This window comes from Cherax quadricarinatus, chromosome 49 (assembly GCF_038502225.1).
Source record: "Cherax quadricarinatus isolate ZL_2023a chromosome 49, ASM3850222v1, whole genome shotgun sequence".
Taxonomy (NCBI): Eukaryota; Metazoa; Arthropoda; class Malacostraca; order Decapoda; family Parastacidae; genus Cherax; species Cherax quadricarinatus.
The window spans coordinates 10405218-10431236 of record NC_091340.1 but is presented as its reverse complement, the minus strand read 5'-3'; the positions used below and the strand labels follow the sequence as shown (position 1 = coordinate 10431236).

At 45.9% G+C, this 26019-nt stretch overlaps 1 protein-coding gene across 1 annotated transcript; it reads right to left on the bottom strand.

Annotated features, from left to right (window-relative positions):
• Positions 1-80: 80 nt before the first annotated feature.
• On the bottom strand, positions 81-26019 carry LOC138854087 (uncharacterized). Its single transcript, XM_070095075.1, has 2 exons — positions 25956-26019; positions 81-802 (listed from the first exon to the last, which is right to left on the bottom strand). Exons 1-2 carry the CDS (start codon positions 26017-26019, stop codon positions 81-83), a joined length of 786 nt encoding a protein of 261 aa, XP_069951176.1.

Here is a 26019-nt window from a genome sequence, read left to right as displayed (position 1 = left end):
TAAACCACTTTACCACCACTCAAGTGGTGGTAAAGTGGTAAAGTCAACGACTTTTTTTCTATATCCCCTGATTCTCTCTGCTATCTCTGCTGCATTCTCGGTTTATGAAGTAAACACTTTCTTAAAGCCATCGCCTTCAGACATAGAATGAGAGTCTGAATATATGTGTACCTGTCTTCTAAAACTATTGATATTTCTTTTTGATATATTATAGAGGCAGCGTGAAGGTTACTGAGTTCTTTGAGGACAAGGACAGCGTGGGCCTTGTCCATTCCTTTCATACGGTCAAACATTTTGAAACCTTCCGGACGAAAATCGTCAAGTAATATAACTTCTTTTTGTTCAGTCGTGTGAGCAAAGTAGCAGTGAGGAGCCCGTATTGGTTCACATAAATCACTGCTGAAGTGAGCGTTGAATAAGGGCATAAGTTCCAGGTAATATCCCGCCTCCTTCTGAAAAGCCATAGTCGTAAATTCATTGAATATTGAGAGGGTCCGACATGGATTACATTTCAGTACAAATGAAGTTTTCCTGTCTTTTCCTTCTTTATGATAACAAACATCTACACTTGTCACAACGCATGCGTAGTTGTCGCCCTTGTTAGTGAAGTCTGTAACAGTCCATGAGAGCAGCTGTGCACTGCTGCCTTGTTGTGCCTTCAGAGCTTGTTTGACGTGCGATTCTGTGATGAGACTTCGATATGTTTTCTGTGGAGCCTCATTCACCTCTTCTAACTGCTTCACATCTACTGCCTCTTCTGCTTGCCTGCCATTCACTGTCTCTTCTACTTCCTTGTCACACACTGCAAAACACAAATGTCAGTATGAGTATATTTTGATCCTTTTTATGCTTATAGTGGAAGGAGTGGTGTTAGGGGATGGGGTGATGGTGACTTACATTTAACCCTCACGGGTCATTGTGTGTAATGAGTAGTGGAGGCTTAGTCCTCCTTCTGCAATATGTGGAGACAACCAGCTACAAAGACCCTTAAGGGTTTAGCGCTTAACTTGATTACAACAATAAACCATTGATAAGGAGGATTACGAATAGACCCCTGGCTGTCTTCAAGCAGGCACTGGACAAGCACCTAAAGTCGGTACCTGACCAGCCGGGCTGTGGCTCGTACATTGGATTGCGTGCAGCCAGCAGTAACAGCCTAGTTGATCAGGCTCTGATCCACCAGGAGGCCTGGTCACAGACCGGGCCGCGGGGGCGTTGACCCCCGGAACTCTCTTCAGGTAATCTCCAGGTAATTGAACGGGTGGGGTTAGAACCCATGGTCTGTGAGTCGTAAAACTCCAAGCTAGTGCGTAAGCCACTGGGCCAGCTGGCTACAAAAAGATTCATCCAACTAGGTATATTGCAATCGTGTTTTTACGATTTCTTGAGTCATAATACTAATAAAAATAATAAAAAATAATAATAATAATAAATGTAGACAGTATGTCTACCTCATACCTGTTTCCTATGACTACCGATAGGAGAGCTGTGTCCATAGACCTGTGCTGCCACCTGGTGATCATAGGCCTACCTTCAGCTCACACCACTACACCTTGTATCCTCTCACTCTGCGCCCACCTGACCATCTATCAAGTCTTCTATTACTGGACTGGCTCCTGGCTACCCACTAATTGCGTCTGGAGGCTGCCTGACCACAGTAGAGTGCGGTTGTGCTCTGCACCCCTCTGCTGTTTGTAGGCGAGCTACCTTGTCAGTTACCTGGCTGCAGTGGTGCGAAGTGGTGCTGTCACGCCTCTGCTAACAACATAGGTGCACTGTGATTGTCAAGATGGCGGTTAGTCTGAGACGCCGGATAAATACTGTAGGCATTGAGCTACTTAAAGGAACGATAACGCCTAGTTCTGCACAAGTCTTATTGCCAAAGATCATCCGGGAGACATATGGCATACAAGATAGTGACTTGTATGGTGTAGCATTGAACGGAGGCCAAAGAATTTTCGTCAAACTGCTATCAGCTACAGTTTATGAATCGTTAGTCACCAGGTTTCAGGACATAAGTCTTAGCGTCACACCAGCTGTCAGTGAAAGAATGATAGATGTTTCACGGCATTATATGTGGATCAAGTTATGCAACGTTCCCTTTGAGGCGGACGAGGCGGATATAAGGAAAGTTTTTGAGACTTATGGGACGGTGCATGCTCAACATGGTACGTGGGCGGCAGGTGCCTATGCTGGTTTTCCAGAGGGTTCTTTCAACCTCAAAATGACTTTGAGGCACCCAATACCGTCCTATGTGTATCTACAAGATTTCAGGACGCAGGTAATGGTAATGTACCCAGGACAACGACGTACATGCTGCCTATGTGGTGAGTATGATCACATAGCGGCGACCTGTGACAAGCGAAGACGTGTGCCTGGACCTGTGGTGGACGTCACAGCCCCTGCTTCAAAGGTGGCAGGTGAGAAACAAACATCGGATGGAGGGCGTGGTGTTTTGTGGAGCGAGATAGTGGATCGGGCACACAGGACTGGTGATGAGTTGGAGTCCCTCCCCCAGCTGCCTGATCAGGTATCGTCTCCTGTGGATAAGGAGGAGCAACAATTACAGGAGAAGGTTCTTGAGATTGAGGAGGAATTGGTGGAGGTGTTGAAGACTTTGTCACCGCGAGAGAGGGACGTTACATCTGAGTGTGGTGTCATCGGAGAGTCATCGCTTCCAGAAAGTCGGAGACATGATAATTTGGGATGTGAAGGTGGTTTGGAGTCGTCCGTTGAATCATTAAACCATTCTCAGGTGGAGGTGGAGGTTCATCGAGAGGCAACATCTGATCAAGACATGTGTAACATGACTGTCACGAGAAAGAGGGTGGCGACATCAGATTCTGATGACGTCCTTATGCCTGAACAAAGGCCTGGGAAAGAGACTGAGGTGAAGTGTGAAGGTAGTGGTATAGTTGGTGGTAGCCATGATAGGAGGCACCGGAAGAAGGGGGAAGGGAAAGAGAGCACTCTGAAGGTGTCAAACTTAAATTTAAGCTCTGGAGTTGTAAAGAGTGATGAGAGGAAGCAGGGGTGGAAGCTTTAATAGGCCTTAGGTGTATGTAAATGTTAATGGGTTATGTAGCGGTATGAAGAGAGATTGGTTTCATAATTTCCTGAATAAATCTAGAGTGGATGTTGTGTTCCTGGGAGCACAATTTTAAAGAGGGTAGGGTGTTGGAGGTGGCAGGATTTCGAGTAGTTACCCTGCCATCTCCCCGTCTAAAAGGTGGTGTGGGAATTTTAATAAGGGAGATGAGCCCGTTTGTTTTACAGAGAAGCGAGGGAGGAGGGGGAGGGAGGGTGTTGCGTGTGGATGGGTGGTGGATGGGTAAGTGTGTGTCTTTTGTGAGTGTGTATGCGCCGGCAGAAAATAACATAAAGGTAAAGAATGATTTTGTGTGTGAGGATCTTGTGTTTTTCTTAAGTGCACTGCCAGAGGTGGCAATAGTTAGTGGGGACTGGAATAGTGTAATCAGGGTGGCTGATGTGGACCCAAGAGGGGCTGGATATATGTCTGTGGCTCTTTGGGATTTAGTAAGGGATGTTAGGTTACGTGATGCCTTGGGGGGGGGCTGTGTGGGAGACTGAATATACGTTTGTTAGGAGTGGATATGCTGCGAGACTAGATAGTGTACCTTTCTCAGGGAGTGGATGTGAAATCTTTCAGTACTGTTGAGGCTACAATGTCAGATCATAGGGCTGTGGTGGTGGAGGTTGGGTGGGGGACGCTCGTGGACATATATAGAAGTTACTGGAAATTAAATATAAGTGTGTTAGGTGATGAGGAGGGGTTGGAGGGGTTTTCAGTCCTATGGAGGGAGCTTAGTGTGGAAGAACAGGGAGTGGATGACATTGTGACATGGTGGGATAGTGTTGCAAAGGAAAGGATTAGAAAGTTTTATGTGAGAGAAGGAAAACGTATTAATAATTTAAAATATGGACTGGCTAACTATTTAGAGGATAGGTTAAGAGGTTGCTATGGGCGGGGGGTGGGTGGGAATAATTTTCCTATGGATGAAATAGCTGAAATAAAGGGGAGGTTGAGGGTGTTGCAGAATGAAAGGTTTCAAGCTGTAAGGGTGCAGGCAGGGGTGGAAGAAGTGCTTTGGGGCGACAAGCCGTCAGCGTGTGTTTTGCGGCGTCAAAAGCAAAGGCAGGCGGTGACAGCTATCCCATGTTTAGAGGTAACAGAGATGGTTGGGAATTATAGAGCAGGGCAGGAGATACGAACCACGAAGGGGATGTGTGCGTATGCGGAGGCTTGGTACGAGAAGTACTAGAACAGTGGGGGGGTGGGTGACATGGCGTTGGAAAGGTGTGTACGTATGTGACATGTAATTTAAGAAATAGTGATAGAAAGGCTTTAGGTGGGACTATTACGGCAGAGGAAATAGAGAATGCGTTAAGGGGAATGAGGAAGGGGAAAGCGCTAGGTATTGACGGTCTCCCGGTAGAATTTTATTTACAACATTGGACGTTAATAAGGGGATTTATAGTTAGGTTATTTAATTGTATGGAGAAGGGTAAGTTGGGGGAGAAGTAGGTAACAGCAGTTGTAGTGTTGGTCCCGAAGGTCAAAGGGGCAGCCCACCCTTGGGAGTACCGAGCCATATCACTGATGTGTGCAGACTACAAGGTGTTTGCAAAAATTTTAGGTAATAGGTTCAAATGTGTTGTGGGAAGGGTGGTGTCAAAATCTCAGTTTGGGTTGCTGGGAAGGTCAAAGATTGAAGGACATGGGATACTGAGAAGTTTTGTGGAAGCTAAGGGTGGGGGTGGAGGGGTGGCTTTGTTGGCTCTAGATTGGCAGGGAGCATATGATAGAGTGGAAAGGGGAGCTTTGCAGGTTATACTTAGGAGACAGGGTTTTGGGGAGGAAATAGTCGAGTGGGTAAATACGTTGTACAAGGGGGCGAAAATGAGGATACAGATTAATGGGTGTATGGGGAGGGAAATTGCAATGGGTAGAGGCCTTAGACAGGGATGCCCCATGTCCCAAATATTGTTTGCGTGTTTCCAGGACCCCTTTTATAGAATGGTTGACCGCAGCTTAAGTATGCCATGTGAGGGAAGTGTAGGGGGTGGGAGGGCCTGGCCAGGTTTAATTGGATATGTTGACGACACCACTGTTCTCATTCGTGAAGAGATGTCAATGGGAGTGTTGGACGAGGTTGTGCAATTATTTGAAAGTGCCACGGGTATGCAGGTAAATAGTGCGAAGTCAAGGTGCATGGGGTTGGGTTCTTGGGTGGGGGATGTGAGGGGGAGATGTAATGTTGTTAAAGAATGGGCGGTGTCTTTAAAGATTTGTGGTATTATTTATAAGGATGACATGGTTGCGGCACTGGAGGAAAACTCGGATAGGTTATTGGAAAGAATCGTGGGGCGTCTAGGTGTTCTGAGACCCCAGCATCTAACTCTTATACAGCGAGTGATAGTCGTAAACATTTTATTGTATAGTAAGATTTGGCATGTTGCAGCTGTGTTCCCAATTACAGGGACAGCAATTGTGGGGATTCTAAGACGGGTGTACAAATTTTTGTGGGGTTCACGTTGTGATTGGTTAAGGAGGGAAGTTGTAATGTTGCCTGTAAGTCAGGGTGGGTTGGGGTTGATGGATTTGAGACGGAGGGCTAAATGTGCGTTTATTAAATGGGAAGTGTTGCGTGAGGGTGTGAAGGAAGGGCAGTTGGGAAGGATACACGACAGGCTGGGTATGTGGTATCGAGGAATGGAGTTGAGGGAATGCGAAATCGTTTTGAGGGCTGTGATGTTGGTTAGGGAACTGAGAAAGGTTCGTATAAGGGTTTTGTGTAGGTTACTTGTAGGCAGGTGCGTTATCCCAGTTGAGGGTTTGTTCCCCATGTATGCGTGGAAGAGTATTTGGTTTAGATTTAGTAAAATGAAGTTAAACCCTCAGGCGTGTGAGGTGATGTTTCGTTTTCTGCATGGGATCCTTCCGTCTGGTGAGATACTACGAAACAGGCAGGTTGTAGAGGGTGGGGGGTGTGGTATCTGTGGAGGGGATGAGACAGCGTTCCATGTAGTTTACTTTTGTGAAGGGCTAGAGGAGGTTAGGTGCTGGTTAAGTAGGTTGGTACAGAGGGTGGGGTGTCGGTTCTGCGTGCTTTAAGTCTAGATATGGGTGGGTTAGACGAGAGTGTCATAAGAGCTTTAGATTATATCATGGTAGATTATATATATATATGTCGTGGGTGATGAGGGGGAGAGGGGATAGTGAGGAGAGAAGGAAGGTTCTTGCGGTAACGTTCTATCTATCGTACGATGTGTCCTAACAGAGATTTGTATGGGAGGAGGTGGGATCAGGCTTTCTCAGAGGGGTATAGAATGCTAACGTTAGGGATTCTCGTAAATCTGTGATTGATAATGAGTGAGTGAAGGGGTTTTCATAGGTTGGAGGGAGTCAGGGGGTCACAGCGGGCTTGCTTCCTTGGGGGGGGGGGGTCGTGAGTGTGTTGTGAATGTGGGTTTGGAATGGTTTCCTGGTTTTCATTGAGACTTTATGGCATCCAAGTGTGGATGTAGAGATCAAGGTCTCGTTATGTTAGATATAACACTTTTCAGAATGTAGGTATAATATAGCAGATTTTTTTTATGTATAATTTTGATGTGTATCAGTCTTGTATGACACGATTCTTGAGTAATAAGTTATTTGCGACATGAAGTGTGTTTTAGTTTGTATTTATGCTACGTGCTGGGTTTTTGCATGATGAGATATACTTATATACTGTGTTGCTTTGTGCATACAGTGCAGCTGATTAATGTGATTTTGTGAAACTTTTTGTGTGTACGTGTGTGTGTGTGTGTGTGTGTGTGTGTGTGTGTGTGTGTGTGTGTGTGTGTGTGTGTGTGTGTGTGTGTATCCCTTTCTATTGTATTGAGCCTTTGTCATGGGTCAGACGTTATGTAATACTTTATATATGTATGATTCGATTCTTTTTAAAGTTTATAATTATGGTCCGTACCCTGATACCGGTTTGGTGTCAATGCTAAGTTCTTGATGTTAAGTTTTAGTCTGTATGGTATACAGACATATCTAGACAGTTTAGTGACGTAGGCTTTTTGTGTCAGAGATTTTGGGTTTATTGTAACAGTATAGCGCTTCAGTTTTTGTGTTCTAAGCTGTATTCTTTTTCTGTATATTCGTATGTTGGTACATGTAAAGCTGTATTGTTAGGGATACGTATGTAAATGTTCTAGTAAGATTATGATGTTAGGTTTTGTTTTTTTGATTAATGCGAAGGATGGGATTTAACTGATATAACTTCTTTGTATATTTTATGTTCAAGTGTATTGAGCCTTTGTCAGATATCATGTTATATGTACAATTTATATATATGTAAGGTAGATACATGATTATATACACCTGGAAAATCCTAGAGGGACTAGTACCGAACTTGCACACGAAAATCACTCACTACGAAAGCAAAAGACTTGGCAGACGATGCACCATCCCCCCAATGAAAAGCAGGGGTGTCACTAGCACGTTAAGAGACCATACAATAAGTGTCAGGGGCCCGAGACTGTTCAACTGCCTCCCAGCACACATAAGGGGGATTACCAACAGACCCCTGGCAGTCTTCAAGCTGGCACTGGACAAGCACCTAAAGTCAGTTCCTGATCAGTCGGGCTGTGGCTCGTACGTTGGTTTGCGTGCAGCCAGCAGCAACAGCCTGGTTGATCAGGCTCTGATCCACCAGGAGGCCTGGTCACAGACCGGGCCGCGGGGGCGTTGACCCCCGGAACTCTCTCCAGGTAAACTCCAGGATATGTCAATTCATGACCCTGTGACAGTATTTTTTTTAGCTATGTTCTTGCCGTAAGTTCTTGTTGTATGTTTGGCAGCAATATCTTGCGAGCATATAGGTGCAATCCGTTTGTCAGTTATTTTGATTGAGATCCATACTGTTTCTTTATTTTTATGTTAAACTGTATTGGTTTTAAGTAAAATATAAAAAAAAAAATTGCATCTACCTATGAATCCTTTATTCAAAACTCCAAGCTACCAGCATACAAAACAGAGGTAAAACCTAACAACAAATAACAACGATACGATAATAATAATTCATTATCGTGCCAGGGAATGAGGCCTTGACTCCTTGTTTGTCCAATAACAGTGACTCATCACATGTCGAGAAATAGTGAATTATCACATATCCAACACCACTTGTTAATTTAAATTGCATTTGCCTGTCTTTATATATTCTGAAACAATGCTGTATGACCCTTGTGGGTTTAACGTTTAGTTTGGATTATAATAATAATAATACATATTTTGAAGTGATTACTGATTACAATGATCTGTTTAATGATAAGATTAGAAGAGTTGATTACGATGCATGACCTTGCTAAAATATAAAGTAATATTTCAGAAATATTTTTGTGAGTTAATTCATGTTTGAATAAATAACTCATTACGATTGTAACCAGATATATACATGTAAATGGTTCATTATTACTGTAACTTTTGTAATTAGGAAAACTTCGAGGCCCAGTTCTTCAACCTATTACTGTAGACTTTGGACTACCACCCACAGGATGGGTATTGGATGACTACCACCCACAGGATGGGTATTGGATGACTACCACCCACAGGATGGGTATTGGATGACTACCACCCACAGGATGGGTATTGGATGACTACCACCCACAGGATGGGTATTGGATGACTACCACCAACAGGATGGGTATTGGATGACTACCACCCACAGGATGGGTATTGGATGACTACCACCCACAGGATGGGTATTGGATGACTACCACCCACAGGATGGGTATTGGATGACTACCACCCACAGGATGGGTATTGGATGACTACCACCCACAGGATGGGTATTGGATGACTACCACCCACAGGATGGGTATTGGATGACTACCACCCACAGGATGGGTATTGGATGACTACCACCCACAGGATGGGTATTGGATGACTACCACCCACAGGATGGGTATTGGATGACTACCACCCACAGGATGGGTATTGGATGACTACCACCCACAGGATGGGTATTGGATGACTACCACCCACAGGATGGGTATTGGATGACTACCACCCACAGGATGGGTATTGGATGACTACCACCCACAGGATGGGTATTGGATGACTACCACCCACAGGATGGGTATTGGATGATTACCACCCACAGGATGGGTATTGGATGATTACCACCCACAAGATGGGTATTGGATGACTACCACCCACAGGATGGGCATTGGATGACTACCACCCACAGGATGGGTATTGGATGACTACCACCCACAGGATGGGTATTGGATGACTACCACCCACAGGATGGGTATTGGATGACTACCACCCACAGGATGGGTATTGGATGACTACCACCCACAGGATGGGTATTGGATGACTACCACCCACAGGATGGGTATTGGATGACTACCACCCACAGGATGGGTATTGGATGACTACCACCCACAGGATGGGTATTGGATGACTACCACCCACAGGATGGGTATTGGATGACTACCACCCACAGGATGGGTATTGGATGACTACCACCCACAGGATGGGTATTGGATGACTACCACCCACAGGATGGGTATTGGATGACTACCACCCACAGGATGGGTATTGGATGACTACCACCCACAGGATGGGTATTGGATGACTACCACCCACAGGATGGGTATTGGATGACTACCACCCACAGGATGGGTATTGGATGACTACCACCCACAGGATGGGTATTGGATGACTACCACCCACAGGATGGGTATTGGATGACTACCACCCACAGGATGGGTATTGGATGACTACCACCCACAGGATGGGTATTGGATGACTACCACCCACAGGATGGGTATTGGATGACTACCACCCACAGGATGGGTATTGGATGACTACCACCCACAGGATGGGTATTGGATGATTACCACCCACAGGATGGGTATGGGGTGACTACCACCCACAGGATGGGTATTGGATGACTACCACCCACAGGATGGGTATTGGATGACTACCACCCACAGGATGGGTATTGGATGATTACCACCCACAGGATGGGTATGGGGTGACTACCACCCACAGGATGGGTATTGGATGACTACCACCCACAGGATGGGTATTGGATGACTACCACCCACAGGATGGGTATTGGATGACTACCACCCACAGGATGGGTATTGGATGACTACCACCCACAGGATGGGTATTGGATGACTACCACCCACAGGATGGGTATTGGATGACTACCACCCACAGGATGGGTATTGGATGACTACCACCCACAGGATGGGTATTGGATGACTACCACCCACAGGATGGGTATTGGATGACTACCACCCACAGGATGGGTATTGGATGACTACCACCCACAGGATGGGTATTGGATGACTACCACCCACAGGATGGGTATTGGATGACCACCACCCACAGGATGGGCATTGGATGACTACCACCCACAGGATGGGCATTGGATGACTACCACCCACAGGATGGGCATTGGATGACTACCACCCACAGGATGGGTATTGGATGACTACCACCCACAGGATGGGTATTGGATGACTACCACCCACAGGATGGGTATTGGATGACTACCACATACAGGATGGGTATTGGATGACTACCACCCACAGGATGGGTATTGGATGACTACCACCCACAGGATGGGTATTGGATGACTACCACCCACAGGATGGGTATTGGATGACTACCACCCACAGGATGGGTATTGGATGACTACCACCCACAGGATGGGTATTGGATGACTACCACCCACAGGATGGGTATTGGATGACTACCACCCACAGGATGGGTATTGGATGACTACCACATACAGGATGGGTATTGGATGACTACCACCCACAGGATGGGTATTGGATGACTACCACCCACAGGATGGGTATTGGATGACTACCACCCACAGGATGGGTATTGGATGACTACCACCCACAGGATGGGTATTGGATGACTACCACCCACAGGATGGGTATTGGATGACTACCACCCACAGGATGGGTATTGGATGACTACCACCCACAGGATGGGTATTGGATGACTACCACCCACAGGATGGGTATTGGATGACTACCACCCACAGGATGGGTATTGGATGACTACCACCCACAGGATGGGTATTGGATGACTACCACCCACAGGATGGGTATTGGATGACTACCACCCACAGGATGGGTATTGGATGACTTCCACCCACAGGATGGGTATTGGATGACTACCACCCACAGGATGGGTATTGGATGACTACCACCCACAGGATGGGTATTGGATGACTACCACCCACAGGATGGGTATGGGGTGACTACCACCCACAGGATGGGTATTGGATGACTACCACCCACAGGATGGGTATTGGATGACTACCACCCACAGGATGGGTATTGGATGACTACCACCCACAGGATGGGTATTGGATGAATACCACCCACAGGATGGGTATGGGGTGACTACCTCCCACAAGATGGGTATGGGATGACTACCACCCACAGGATGGGTATGGGGTGACTACCACCCACAGGATGGGTATGGGGTGACTTCCACCCACAGGATGGGTATGGTTACCTGGATTACCTGGAGGTTATTCCGGGGATCAACGCCCCCGCGGCACGGTCCATGACCAGGCCTACCGATGGATCAGGGCCTGATCAACTAGGCTGTTACTGCTGGCCGCACGCAGTCCAACGTACGAGCCACAGCCCGGCTGATCCGGCACTGACTTTAGGTATCTGTCCAGCTCTCTCTTGAAGGCAGCCAGGGGTTTATTGGCAATTCCCCTAATGCTTGATGGGAGGCTGTTGAACAGTTTTGGGCCCCGGACACTTATGGTGTTTTCTCTTAGTGTACCAATGGCGCCCCTACTTTTTATTGGGGGCATTTTGCATCGCCTGCCCAGTCTTTTACTTTCGTAGGGAGTGATTTCTGTGTGCAGATTTGGGACCATTCCTTCCAAGATTTTCCAAGTGTAGATTATGATATATCTCTCCCTCCTGCGTTCCAACGAGTACAAGTCAAGTGCTTCCAAGCGTTCCCAGTAGTTAAGGTGCTTGACAGAACTTATACGTGCAGTAAAGGATCTCTGTACACTCTCTAGATCTGCGATTTCACCTGCTTTGAATGGAGATGTTAATGTACAGCAGTATTCCAGCCTAGAGAGAACAAGTGATTTGGAAAGGATCATCATGGGCTTGGCATCTCTCGTTTTGAAAGTTCTCATTATCCATCCTATCATTTTCTTTGCACGTGCGATCGTGGCACTGTTGTGATCCTTGAAAGTGAGATCCTCAGACATTACTACTCCCAGGTCCCTTACATTATTTTTCCGCTCTATTGTATGGCCGGAGTCAGTAGTATACTCTGTTCTAGTTATTATCTCCTGGTGACAACCACTCCACAGGATGGGTATGGGGTGACAACCACTCCACAGGATGTGTATGGGGTGACTTCCACATATTGGATGGGTTTGGTAACAACCATTCACTGGATGGGTATTAGGTGACTACCACCCACAGGATAGATATGGGTGACTACCACCCACAGAATGGGTATGGAATGACTACCACCCATAGGATGGGAATGGGGTGACTACCACCCACAGGATGGGTATAAGGTGAATACCACCCACAGGATGGATACAGGGTGAATACCACCAACAGGATGGGTATAGGGTGACTTCTACCCGCAGGATGGGTATAGAGCCTCTATGCAGAGGTGAATATTCCATCCTTGTCTGATCCCTATGATGCTCATTGCCTTAGCTATTATGTTGGCCCTCATGACCTCCCCAATCCTTCCATATATAGGATAGTCACTGATGCTAGTAGACGTTCTTTGTCACTCCTGTTTACTCCATCTCTTTTCTCTTTGCCTACATTCACTCTTGTCTTCTCTTTCTATGTTCATGTAGCATCTCACTTTTCCCTATCCCCTTGGAAAGTTCCGACGGTTCTTGTCTGTTCTTTCCCACTGCCATGCGCGAAAGCCCAACTCCCTACAGTGGCTTCTCGCTCTCTTTTTCTTAACCACATTCGATCTCATTCTCATGCCATCGCAGCGTTCACTGATGGTTCCAAGTCTTCTGATGGCGTTGGATTTGCAGCAGTGTTTCCTCGGCTAGCATTTGTACGGCTGAATTGTATGCCATTCTCATATCACTTATCCGTATTGCATCCATGCCTGTGTCACCATTTGCGGTCATTTCAGACTTCCTTAGTGCTTTACAGGCTATAAGGAAATTTGATACACCTCATCCCATGGTTCTTCGTATCCAACTTTGGTTATGCCATATCTTTAGCAAGCACAAAAATATTGTTTTTTGTTGGGTCCCCGGTCATGTTGACATAGAGGGCAATGAACAGGCAGACACTGCTTCATGGTCAGCAGTACATGACCTCCTGGTGGTCCCTTCACAGATTATTCTGTTATAATTGCTACCCACCTTCATGCCCATTGGCAACACCATTGATCTGATCTGTTACATAACAAATTACCTCTCATGGAGAGGTGCCTTGTTCCACTCTTTGAGACTTGTCAGGTACCAGTCTCTGTTAGCCATATTCTGTTGGACTGCCCACTCTATCAGTGAGCACACAGAATTTACCTCCAATGTCATCACTGCTTTACTGCCCTTACTTGAACTTTCTTTCTTGCTGATGGATCCTTCTTTAACCCAGACTCTCTCGTTGACTTTCTGACAGCAACTGATTTACTGCACAAACTCTGATGCTGATGCCTCTAGCACTCCTCACAGCCCTTTCTGCCTCCAGCTCTTGCTACCCTCTACCCCTGCACCCTTCCCTGACCTGCTGCACTGTATGATCCTTGTCGGTTTAGCGCTTCTTTTTTATTATACTAATCATGAGTCTATAAAAATAATATACTTATTAAGGACAGACGTTGTTGTTAGATGTATAATTGGAGGGTTTTTCACGAGACAGTTTGGAGTAAGGGTGCTTCTCAGAACTATTTGGATAGTAGGTAGTTCACGGAGCTATTTGGAGTACAGGGTGATCACACTAGCCTATGATCAGCACTGAAGAACAGGCTGATCATAGGATTCTTTGAAAAAAGACTTGATCACAGGGCTTTTTGAAGTGGAGGATGATCACAGGACTAATGTACAAGATTTTTACGGAACTCCTCGAAGGAAAGAGTGGAATAGTGGGTCACAGCAAGCTGATCTGTGGTTATCACGTGAGTGTATGTGTGTGTGTTCAGGGTACCACGAGTAAGATTCTCCAGGTTACCAAGCATAATGTTTACCTGGAGTTTACCTGGAGAGAGTTTCGGGGGTCAACGCCCCCGCGGCCCGGTCTGTGACCAGGCCTCCTGGTGGATCAGCCCCTGATCAACCAGGCTGTTGCTGCTGGCTGCAACTCACAAAATGATTTTTATGGCTTGTTCGCAAAAGGCGCAAACAAGCCATACAAGCTGCAGAACAACCACTGACAGAGTTGAATGATAGCTCCTGATGTGTTGCAATCAACACATCAGGAGCTTGCAATGTTGCTGTATTGAGTAGGAAGTCCAGGTAGATCCATTCAAGGGAACCCTAGCTAGAAGGAGATTGCATCAAGCCGACTTGTGCCAGAAAGATGAAAGCAAGATATTAAAACAGCAGCAGTAGAAGCATACAGAAGCCCATCATTATATATTTAGTAATGACCTAGAGGCCACATCATTAGTGAAATGACAACTACAGCCAACATGCCATCAAACTTCATGTCATATCACATTATAAAAGACTTTAGTGTCCTGATCTCAAAGATATCTAGCATCTATTAGTAGGGAAAATTCCATCACATAAAAAATGGGGAAGCAGCAATAAGGGAAAATATTCCTATTTCCAGAGGATGGCCCAATTCACCATAGGTAAACACTGGTTAGCCATAAGGTTGAATGGGAGCAGCAAAAGATGCTCAATTCATCATTTAGGAGCTGCATTTACGACAATCCAATGAGTTCTGATAGGAATCCAGCTTTAGATTGTACAGTGCCTTCAATTATAAAGTTGTTGAGTTTGAATAATGAACGTTTATCATGTTTTATAATTGACGATTCTACAATATTTCGTTTAAGCCAAGAGGAATGACAACAACAACTGACTTCTGGGCAATTTACAGGATTATTGCAGGCCCTAATGTAGATTAAAACTGCATTTGATTCCTGTGCAGTTTGTATCGAATATTTGTGTTGAGATATCCTGACATCTAGAGGTTTGCCACTGTATCCCATATAAGATAAGTTGCAGCCATAGGAACCGATTCTGGAGAGATCCTGTAGACACTACCCACACAATGTTGAGGAATTCTTAAAAACTAATTGTATGTTGAAGCTTTTAAGGGCATTCGGCAGGACAGATAAATTCTCATTGTATGGGAGAACCAGCATATTCTTGATCTGAGGTGTTATCCTAGGTTCCGCCCTATGATAAGTTCTCCTAGCTGCCACCAATGCTGATTCTACATACTCCTTAGGGTACCACAGTTTCGTGGCAATATCAAATATTTTCCTAATTCCTTTATGTAGAGATACTTTGGGCTGCACGCTCGGTAAACTCTCAGAAACAAAGAAAGACAGTCCTTTTTACTCTTGCGTCATGGTTGGAATAGTAGTGAATGTATGAGCACATTTTGGTGGCCTTCACATATACTCTAAACTTGAACTTTCTATCAACCTGGTGTATCAGCACATCTAAGAATGGGAATTTAGTTTCCACTTCTTTATCCACGGTGAATTTAATAGACGGGACCAGAGCATTAAGTCTTGGTAAAAATGTACCCGGGTATACTCCAGGTCTATATCATTCGGCCAAAGACTCGAATTGCCATCAGCATATCTGAATTATTTAGCTTTACAGGGCAGGATATCTTTCATCAGCTTAGCCTCGAAAAATTTCTTATACAGATTGCTTAATAGAGGAGACAATTGATCTCCCATAACCATTCTCTGCCTTGAGCGTAATATTTCCCTTCAAGCTCAATCTTTGAATAAACTACACACAACTTAATTGCCTCAATAATGGTGGTATCGAATGACATGGAGAACTCGTGTAATATTTTTTCCATATAAGATAAAGATCATGAACAGGCACTCTGGTGAACAACATCGTGACGTAAAAAATTACTAGTATAAAATCATTAGGCGTGTTAACATTTTGTAATTTGTCAATGAGATCAACATTGTATTTCATGTAGGCTCCAAAAATGTTGCCAAATATTGGAGTTAATATTTTTACTAATCATTTCGACAAAGCATAAGTCGCCGATTTCGTACAACTAATAACAGGTCTCGCTGGAAAACCAGACTTGTGGGTGTTAATCAAACCATACTATAAGGGAGTGTCGCAGACCTAGCTGATAATTGTTTAATCAGTTCATCATTACCTCTCAGTAATTTTCTAAGTTGTTTATTAAAGTTACTGTTAACATAGTCCAATGGGTTCTTATTAAGGGGCACATGCTGTTGGAGTGTGAGTAAAGTAACATTTATGAAGGGATTCAGGGAAACTAGCTAGCCCAACATGAGTCCTGGAGGTGGGAAGTACAGTGTCTGCACTCTGAATGGTGTTGATATGTTGCAGTTTTTTAACTGTAAAGTAGGCACGCCTCTGGCAATAGAGTGATGAAGTAAACGATGATGAAAGTGTTTCTTCTTCTTCGGTTCACCCTGCCTTGGTGAGAAACGGCCGATGTGTTAAAAAATAAAAAAATAAAATATATCTGTCGTCTAGTAAAGTGTTCATTTTCCAACTATAATCTATCTTGTCCATAATTACTATTGCAATTGCTTCGTTTTGTGAGGTGACGTCAAGGATCCTCCAGGGTTCCTACCACACCTCGTTCATTGTTGTAAATTCAGCTCTACACTGTCCAAATGAGTATCTTTTGCTGCTCCCACTCAACCTTATGAAAAAAATTGCATTTACTTTGGATGAACTGGGCCAGTCTCTGGGAATAGGAGAGTGAAGGAGTGGATACTGTTGCATGGGAGAGTGAAGGAGTGGATACTGTTGCATAGGAGAGGGAAGGAATGGATACTGTTGCATGGGAGAGTGAAGGAGTGGATACTGTAGCATGGGAGAGGGAAGGAGTGGATACTGTTGCATGGGAGAGTGAAAGAGTGGATACTGTTGCATGGGAGAGTGAAGGAGTGGATACTGTTGCATGGGAGAGTGAAGGAGTGGATACTGAGTGAAGGAGTGGATACTGTTGCATGGGAGAGTGAAGGAGTGGATACTGTTGCATGGGAGAGTGAAGGAGTGGATACTGTTGCATGGGAGAGTGAAGGAGTGGATACTGTTGCATGGGAGAGTGAAGGAGTGGATACTGTTGCATGGGAGAGGGAAGGAATGGATACTGTTGCATGGGAGAGTGAAGGAGTGGATACTGTTGCATGGGAGAGTGAAGGAGTGGATACTGTTGCATGGGAGAGGGAAGGAATGGATACTGTTGCATGGGAGAGTGAAGGAGTGGATACTGTTGCATGGGAGAGTGAAGGAATGGATACTGTTGCATGGGAGAGTGAAGGAATGGATACTGTTGCATGGGAGAGTGAAGGAATGGATACTGTTGCATGGGAGAGTGAAGGAGTGGATACTGTTGCATGGGAGAGTGAAGGAATGGATACTGTTGCATGGGAGAGTGAAGGAGTGGATACTGTTGCATGGGAGAGTGAAGGATGGATACTGTTGCATGGGAGAGTGAAGGAGTGGATACTGTTGCATGGGAGAGTGAAGGAGTGGATACTGTTGCATGGGAGAGTGAAGGAATGGATACTGTTGCATGGGAGAGTGAAGGAGTGGATACTGTTGCATGGGAGAGTGAAGGAATGGATACTGTTGCATGGGAGAGTGAAGGAGTGGATACTGTTGCATGGGAGAGTGAAGGAATGGATACTGTTGCATGGGAGAGTGAAGGAGTGGATACTGTTGCATGGGAGAGTGAAGGAGTGGATACTGTTGCATGGGAGAGGGGAGTGGATACTGTTGCATGGGGAAGTGAAGGAGTGGATACTGTTGCATGAGAGAGTGGATACAGTTGCAGGGGAGAGTGAAGGAGTGGATACTGTTGCATGGGAGAGTGAAGGAATGGATACTGTTGCATACTGTTGCATGGGAGAGTGAAGGAGTGGATGTTGCATGGAGGATAATGTTGCATGGGAGAGTGACGGAATGGATACTGTTGCATGGGAGAGTGAAGGAATGGATACTGTTGCATGGGAGAGTGAAGGAGTGGATACTGTTGCATGGGAGAGTGAAGGAGTGGATACTGTTGCATGGGAGAGTGAAGGAATGGATACTGTTGCATGGGAGAGTGAAGGAATGAAGAGTATACTGTTGCATGGGAGAGTGAAGGAGTGGATACTGTTGCATGGGAGAGTGAAGGAGTGGATACTGTTGCATGGGAGAGTGAAGGAGTGGATACTGTTGCATGGGAGAGTGAAGGAGTGGATACTGTTGCATGGGAGAGTGAAGGAGTGGATACTGTTGCATGGGAGAGTGAAGGAATGGATACTGTTGCATGGGAGAGTGAAGGAGTGGATACTGTTGCATGGGAGAGTGAAGGAGTGGATACTGTTGCATGGGAGAGTGAAGGAATGGATACTGTTGCATGGGAGAGTGAAGGAGTGGATACTGTTGCATGGGAGAGTGAAGGAATGGATACTGTTGCATGGGAGAGTGAAGGAGTGGATACTGTTGCATGGGAGAGTGAAGGAATGGATACTGTTGCATGGGAGAGTGAAGGAATGGATACTGTTGCATGGGAGAGGGAAGGAATGGATACTGTTGCATGGGAGAGTGAAGGAGTGGATACTGTTGCATGGGAGAGTGAAGGATTGGAGAGTGGATATACTGTTGCATGGGAGGGTGAAGGAGTGGATACTGTTGCATGGGAGAGTGAAGGAATGGATACTGTTGCATGGGAGAGTGAAGGAGTGGATACTGTTGCATGGGAGAGTGAAGGAATGGATACTGTTGCATGGGAGAGTGAAGGAATGGATACTGTTGCATGGGAGAGTGAAGGAATGGATACTGTTGCATGGGAGAGTGAAGGAATGGATACTGTTGCATGGGAGAGTGAAGGAGTGGATACTGTTGCATGGGAGAGTGAAGGAATGGATACTGTTGCATGGGAGAGTGAAGGAATGGATGGATTCTGTTGCATGGGAGAGTGAAGGAGTGGATACTGTTGCATGGGAGAGTGAAGGAGTGGATACTGTTGCATGGGAGAGTGAAGGAATGGATACTGTTGCATGGGAGGGTGAAGGAGTGGATACTGTTGCATGGGAGTGAAGGAGTGGATACTGTTGTGTCGAAGAATGAAGGAATGGATACTGTTGCATGGGAAAGTGAAGGAATGGATACTGTTGCATGTGAGAGTGAAGGAGTGGATACTGTTGCATGGGAGAGTGAAGGAATGGATACTGTTGCATGGGAGAGTGAAGGAGTGGATACTGTTGCATGGGAGAGTGAAGGAATGGATACTGTTGCATGGGAGAGTGAAGGAATGGATACTGTTGCATGGGAGAGTGAAGGAATGGATACTGTTGCATGGGAGAGTGAAGGAGTGGATACTGTTGCATGGGAGAGTGAAGGAATGGATACTGTTGCATGGGAGAGTGAAGGAATGGATACTGTTGCATGGGAGAGTGAAGGAATGGATACTGTTGCATGGGAGAGTGAAGGAATGGATACTGTTGCATGGGAGAGTGAAGGAGTGGATACTGTTGCATGGGAGAGTGAAGGAATGGATACTGTTGCATGGGAGAGTGAAGGAATGGATACTGTTGCATGGGAGAGTGAAGGAATGGATACTGTTGCATGGGAGAGTGAAGGAGTGGATACTGTTGCATGGGAGAGTGAAGGAGTGGATACTGTTGCATGGGAGAGTGAAGGAATGGACTACTGTTGCATGGGAGAGTGAAGGAGTGGATACTGTTGCATGGGAGAGTGAAGGAATGGATACTGTTGCATGGGAGAGTGAAGGAGTGGATACTGTTGCATGGGAGAGTGAAGGAGTGGATACTGTTGCATGGGAGAGTGAAGGAATGGATACTGTTGCATGGGAGAGTGAAGGAGTGGATACTGTTGCATGGGAGAGTGAAGGAGTGGATACTGTTGCAGAGTGAAGGAATGGATTCTGTTGCATGGGAGAGTGAAGGACTGGATACTGTTGCATGGGAGAGTGAAGGAGTGGATACTGTTGCATGGGAGAGTGAAGGAGTGGATACTGTTGCATGGGAGAGGGGAGTGGATACTGTTGCATGGGGAAGTGAAGGAGTGGATACTGTTGCATGGGAGAGTGAAGGAATGGATACTGTTGCATGGGAGAGTGAAGGAGTGGATACTGTTGCATGGGAGAGTGAAGGAGTGGATACTGTTGCATGGGAAAGTGTAGGAGTGGATACTGTTGCATGGGAGAGTGAAGGAATGGATACTGTTGCATGGGAGAGTGAAGGAATGGATACTGTTGCATGGGAGAGTGAAGGAATGGATACTGTTGCATGGGAGAGTGAAGGAATGGATACTGTTGCATGGGAGAGTGAAGGAATGGATACTGTTGCATGGGAGGGTGAAGGAGTGGATACTGTTGCATGGGAGAGTGAAGGAATGGATACTGTTGCATGGGAGAGTGAAGGAGTGGATACTGTTGCATGGGAGAGTGAAGGAGTGGATACTGTTGCATGGGAGAGTGAAGGAGTGGATACTGTTGCATGGCAGAGTGAAGGAGTGAACTGTTGCATGGGAGAGTGGATACTGTTGCATGGGAGAGTGAAGGAATGGATACTGTTGCATACTGTTGCATGGGAGCGTGAAGGAATGGATTCTGTTGCATGGGAGAGTGAAGAAATGGATACTGTTGCATGGGAGAGTGAAGGATGGATACTGTGGCATGGGAGAGTGAAGGAGTGGATACTGTTGCATGGGAGAGTGAAGGAATGTATACTGTTGCATGGGAGAGTGAAGGAGTACTGTTGCATGGGAGAGTACTGTTGCATAGGAGAGTGAAGGAATGGATACTGTTGCATGGGAGAGTGAAGGAATGGATACTGTTGCATGGGAGAGTGAAGGAGTGGATACTGTTGCATGGGAGAGTGAAGGAGTGGATACTGTTGCATGGGAGAGTGAAGGAGTGGATACTGTTGCATGGGAGAGTGAAGGAATGGATACTGTTGCATGGGAGAGTGAAGGAATGGATACTGTTGCATGGGAGAGTGAAGGAATGGATACTGTTGCATGGGAGAGTGAAGGATGGGAGAGTGGATACTGTTGCATGGGAGAGTGAAGGAGTGGATACTGTTGCATGGGAGAGTGAAGGAGTGGATACTGTTGCATGGGAGAGTGAAGGAGTGGATACTGTTGCATGGGAGAGTGAAGGAGTGGATACTGTTGCATGGGAGAGTGAAGGAGTGGATACTGTTGCATGGGAGAGTGAAGGAATGGATACTGTTGCATGGGAGAGTGAAGGAATGGATACTGTTGCATGGGAGAGTGAAGGAGTGGATACTGTTGCATGGGAGAGTGAAGGAATGGATACTGTTGCATGGGAGAGTGAAGGAGTGGATACTGTTGCATGGGAGAGTGAAGGAGTGGATACTGTTGCATGGGAGAGTGAAGGAGTGGATACTGTTGCATGGGAGAGTGAAGGAATGGATACTGTTGCATGGGAGAGTGAAGGAGTGGATACTGTTGCATGGGAGAGTGAAGGAATGGATACTGTTGCATGGGAGAGTGAAGGAGTGTGTTGCATGGGAGAGTGAAGGAATGGATACTGTTGCATGGGAGAGTGAAGGAGTGGATACTGTTGCATGGGAGAGTGAAGGAATGGATACTGTTGCATGGGAGAGTGAAGGAATGGATACTGTTGCATGGGAGAGTGAAGGAGTGGATACTGTTGCATGGGAGAGTGAAGGAATGGATACTGTTGCATGGGAGAGTGAAGGAGTGGATACTGTTGCATGGGAGAGTGAAGGAATGGATACTGTTGCATGGGAGAGTGAAGGAGTGGATACTGTTGCATGGGAGAGTGAAGGAGTGGATACTGTTGCATGGGAGAGTGAAGGAGTGGATACTGTTGCATGGGAGAGTGAAGGAGTGGATACTGTTGCATGGGAGAGTGAAGGAGTGGACACTGTTGCATGGGAGAGTGAAGGAGTGGATACTGTTGCATGGGAGAGTGAAGGAATGGATTCTGTTGCATGGGAGAGTGAAGTAATGGATGGGAGAGTGAAGGAGTGGATACTGTTGCATGGGAGAGTGAAGGAATGGATACTGTTGCATGGGAGAGTGAAGGAATGGATACTGTTGCATGGGAGAGTGAAGGAGTGGATACTGTTGCATGGGAGAGTGAAGGAATGGATACTGCTGCATGGGAGAGTGAAGGAGTGGATACTGTTGCGTGTGCTCATGTATGTGCGCCATCGTGTGTGTGTGCGCTCGCGCTAATGTGTGTGCACGCTCGTGTGTGTGTAATCACCTAATTGTGGTTGCAGGGGTCGAGACTCAGCTTCTAGCCCCGCCACTTCACTGATCGCTACTAGGTCCTCTCCCTCTCTGCTTCCTGATCTTTGTCATACTTCTTCTTAAAACTATGTATGGTTCCTGCCTCCACTCCTTCACTTGCTAGGCTGTTCCACTTTCTGACGACTCGATGACTGAAGAAATACTTCCTAACGTCCCTGTGACTCATCTGAGTCTTCAGCTTCCAGTTGTGACCCCTTGTTTCTGTGTCCCCTCTCTGGAACATCGTATCTCTGTCCACCTTGTCTATTCCCTGCAGTATCTTGTATGTCGTTATCATGTCTTCCCTGACCCTTCTGTCCTCCAGTGTCATCAGTCCGATTTCCCTCAACCTTTCCTCGTACAACATTCCCCTGAGCTCTGGGACTAGCATTGTTGCAAACCTTTGTACTTTCTCTAACTTCTTGACGTGCTTGACCAGGTGTGGGTGTGTGCGCACTCGTGCGGGTGTATGACCTACTTAATATTTGTATTTATAACTCATTACAATTGTGACCAGGTGTGGACGTATCAGTGGCTCATTACTTTGTAATTTGTTCATGATTGTAACCATGTATAAAAGTGTAGATGGTTCATTACCTCTGTAACTTGCCATGATTGTGACCAGATCTACCTGGAGTTCATTACCTTTGTAACTAGTTCAGCTATCATAACTTTGGGACCCTGTCCCTGGACCCATTATGTACCTCTGTAATCTTTTGACTACCACCCACAGGATGGGTATGGTGTGACTACCACCCACAGGATGGGTATGGTGTGACTACCACCCACAGGATGGGTATGGTGTGACTACCATCCACAGGATGGGTATGGTGTGACTACCATCCACAGGATGGGTATGGTGTGACTACCACCCACAGGATGGGTATGGTGTGACTACCACCCACAGGATGGGTATGGTGTGACTACCACCCACAGGATGGGTATGGTGTGACTACCACCCACAGGATGGGTATGGTGTGACTACCACCCACAGGATGGGTATGGTGTGACTACCACCCACAGGATGGATATGGTGTGACTACCATCCACAGGATGGGTATGGTGTGACTACCACCCACAGGATGGATATGGTGTGACTACCATCCACAGGATGGGTATGGTGTGACTACCACCCACAGGATGGGTATGGTGTGACTACCACCCACAGGATGGGTATGGTGTGACTACCACCCACAGGATGGGTATGGTGTGACTACCACCCACAGGATGGATATGGTGTGACTACCATCCACAGGATGGGTATGGTGTGACTACCACCCACATGATGGATATGGTGTGACTACCATCCACAGGATGGGTATGGTGTGACTACCACCCACAGGATGGGTATGGTGTGACTACCACCCACAGGATGGGTATGGTGTGACTACCACCCACAGGATGGGTATGGTGTGACTACCACCCACAGGATGGGTATGGTGTGACTACCACCCACAGGATGGGTATGGTGTGACTACCACCCACAGGATGGGTATGGTGTGACTACCACCCACAGGATGGGTATGGTGTGACTACCACCCACAGGATGGGTATGGTGTGACTACCACCCACAGGATGGGTATGGTGTGACTACCACCCACAGGATGGGTATGGTGTGACTACCACCCACAGGATGGGTATGGTGTGACTACCACCCACAGGATGGATATGGTGTGACTACCATCCACAGGATGGGTATGGTGTGACTACCACCCACAGGATGGGTATGGTGTGACTACCACCCACAGGATGGGTATGGTGTGACTACCACCCACAGGATGGATATGGTGTGACTACCATCCACAGGATGGGTATGGTGTGACTACCACCCACAGGATGGGTATGGTGTGACTATCACCCACAGGATGGGTATGGGGTGACAACCCCCCACAGGATGGGTATGGTGTGACTATCACCCACAGGATGGGTATGGGGTGACAACCCCCCACAGGATAGGTATGGTGTGACTACCACCCACAGGATGGGTATGGTGTGACTATCACCCATAGGATGGGTATGGTGTGTCTACCACCCACAGGATAGGTATGGTGTGACTACCACCCACAGGATGGGTATGGTGTGACTATCACCCATAGGATGGGTATGGGGTGACAACCCCCCACAGGATAGGTATGGGGTGACAACCCCCCACAGGATAGGTATGGTGTGACTACCACCCACAGGATGGGTATGGTGTGACTATCACCCACAGGATGGGTATGGGGTGACAACCCCCCACAGGATGGGTATGGGTTGCATAATAAACTTATTAACCTAACTAAACTTTTCCCTTTTTGCTGCTGTCACATTTTCTCTGCGACGGAATTTTTTCCTACTGTTAGATAGTTATCTTTGAGATCAAAATGTTTTAAGTCTTTCATAATGATTCGATATGAAGTTTGACGACATGTTAGCGAAAGTTGTCATTTCACTAAAGTTGTTGTTGCTAGGTCTTAACTAAATATATATATATATATATATATATATATATATATATATATATATATATATATATATATATATATATATATATATATATATATATATATATATATATATATATTCGGACTTCGGGATAATATAAAGGATTTTATATTCTGAATATAGATGTATCTGGCATTTGTCTTAAGGGATTTTCTGCCGTAGACTCGTTTTTTAAGTGTGTGGAATTTTTATTAAGACAATTGCCAGACACATCTATATTCAGAATGCTAAGTCCTCTATATTGTCCTGAAGTTCGACTAATAATTTTGATAACCGTTATTTTACCAATGTTAATTTTGATAGTTAACCACTCCAGGATAGTCAGCCCACTTGTGGGCTGACTATCCTCTATACCTATAATACTCAATCTTGCTAGCACTAGGCACTTGTGTGCCTTTGGCACTGTATGTTTCCTGCCTCTCCTCCCACCCTCATTCTTAGCAAGCGTCCCTCCGAACGAATCTACAGAGATTTCTTACTCATTTCTGCAACATTTTAAGCTCGTGTTGCAGTGATTGCAACAGGAAAGGCCTGGAGCTATTATTCAACTCCCGCTGTGGTTGTTTTTCATCCTGCATCGTTTATTTCCGATTCCTACATATATATGTCTGTATCGTTTTGAGACTATGGGCTTACTATAATGGTTATGTTATTCACACTTTTAGGTGTATATTGGTTTCTGTTATATAAATCTTAGTTTAATAACTTTATTTTGTACCTCACACTTATCCTGTGGGCGGTAGTCATCAGATTACAGAGGCACATAATGGATCCAGGAACTGGGCCGCAAAGTTTTGATAGCTGAATAAGTTACAGCGGTGATGAACCATTTACTTGTTTATATCTGGTTACAGCCATGATGAGTTATCGATGCAGACATGAATTAGGTCTCACGCACACAAAAAAATGTATATACAAACAATGCATAGTGCTTACAGTCAAGGAAATTTTCCAGAAACAAACAAATACCTTTCATCAAGGGACTGCTCACAGAGTCAAATGCAATGTTGGCAGCTTTCACAGAGACCCACAT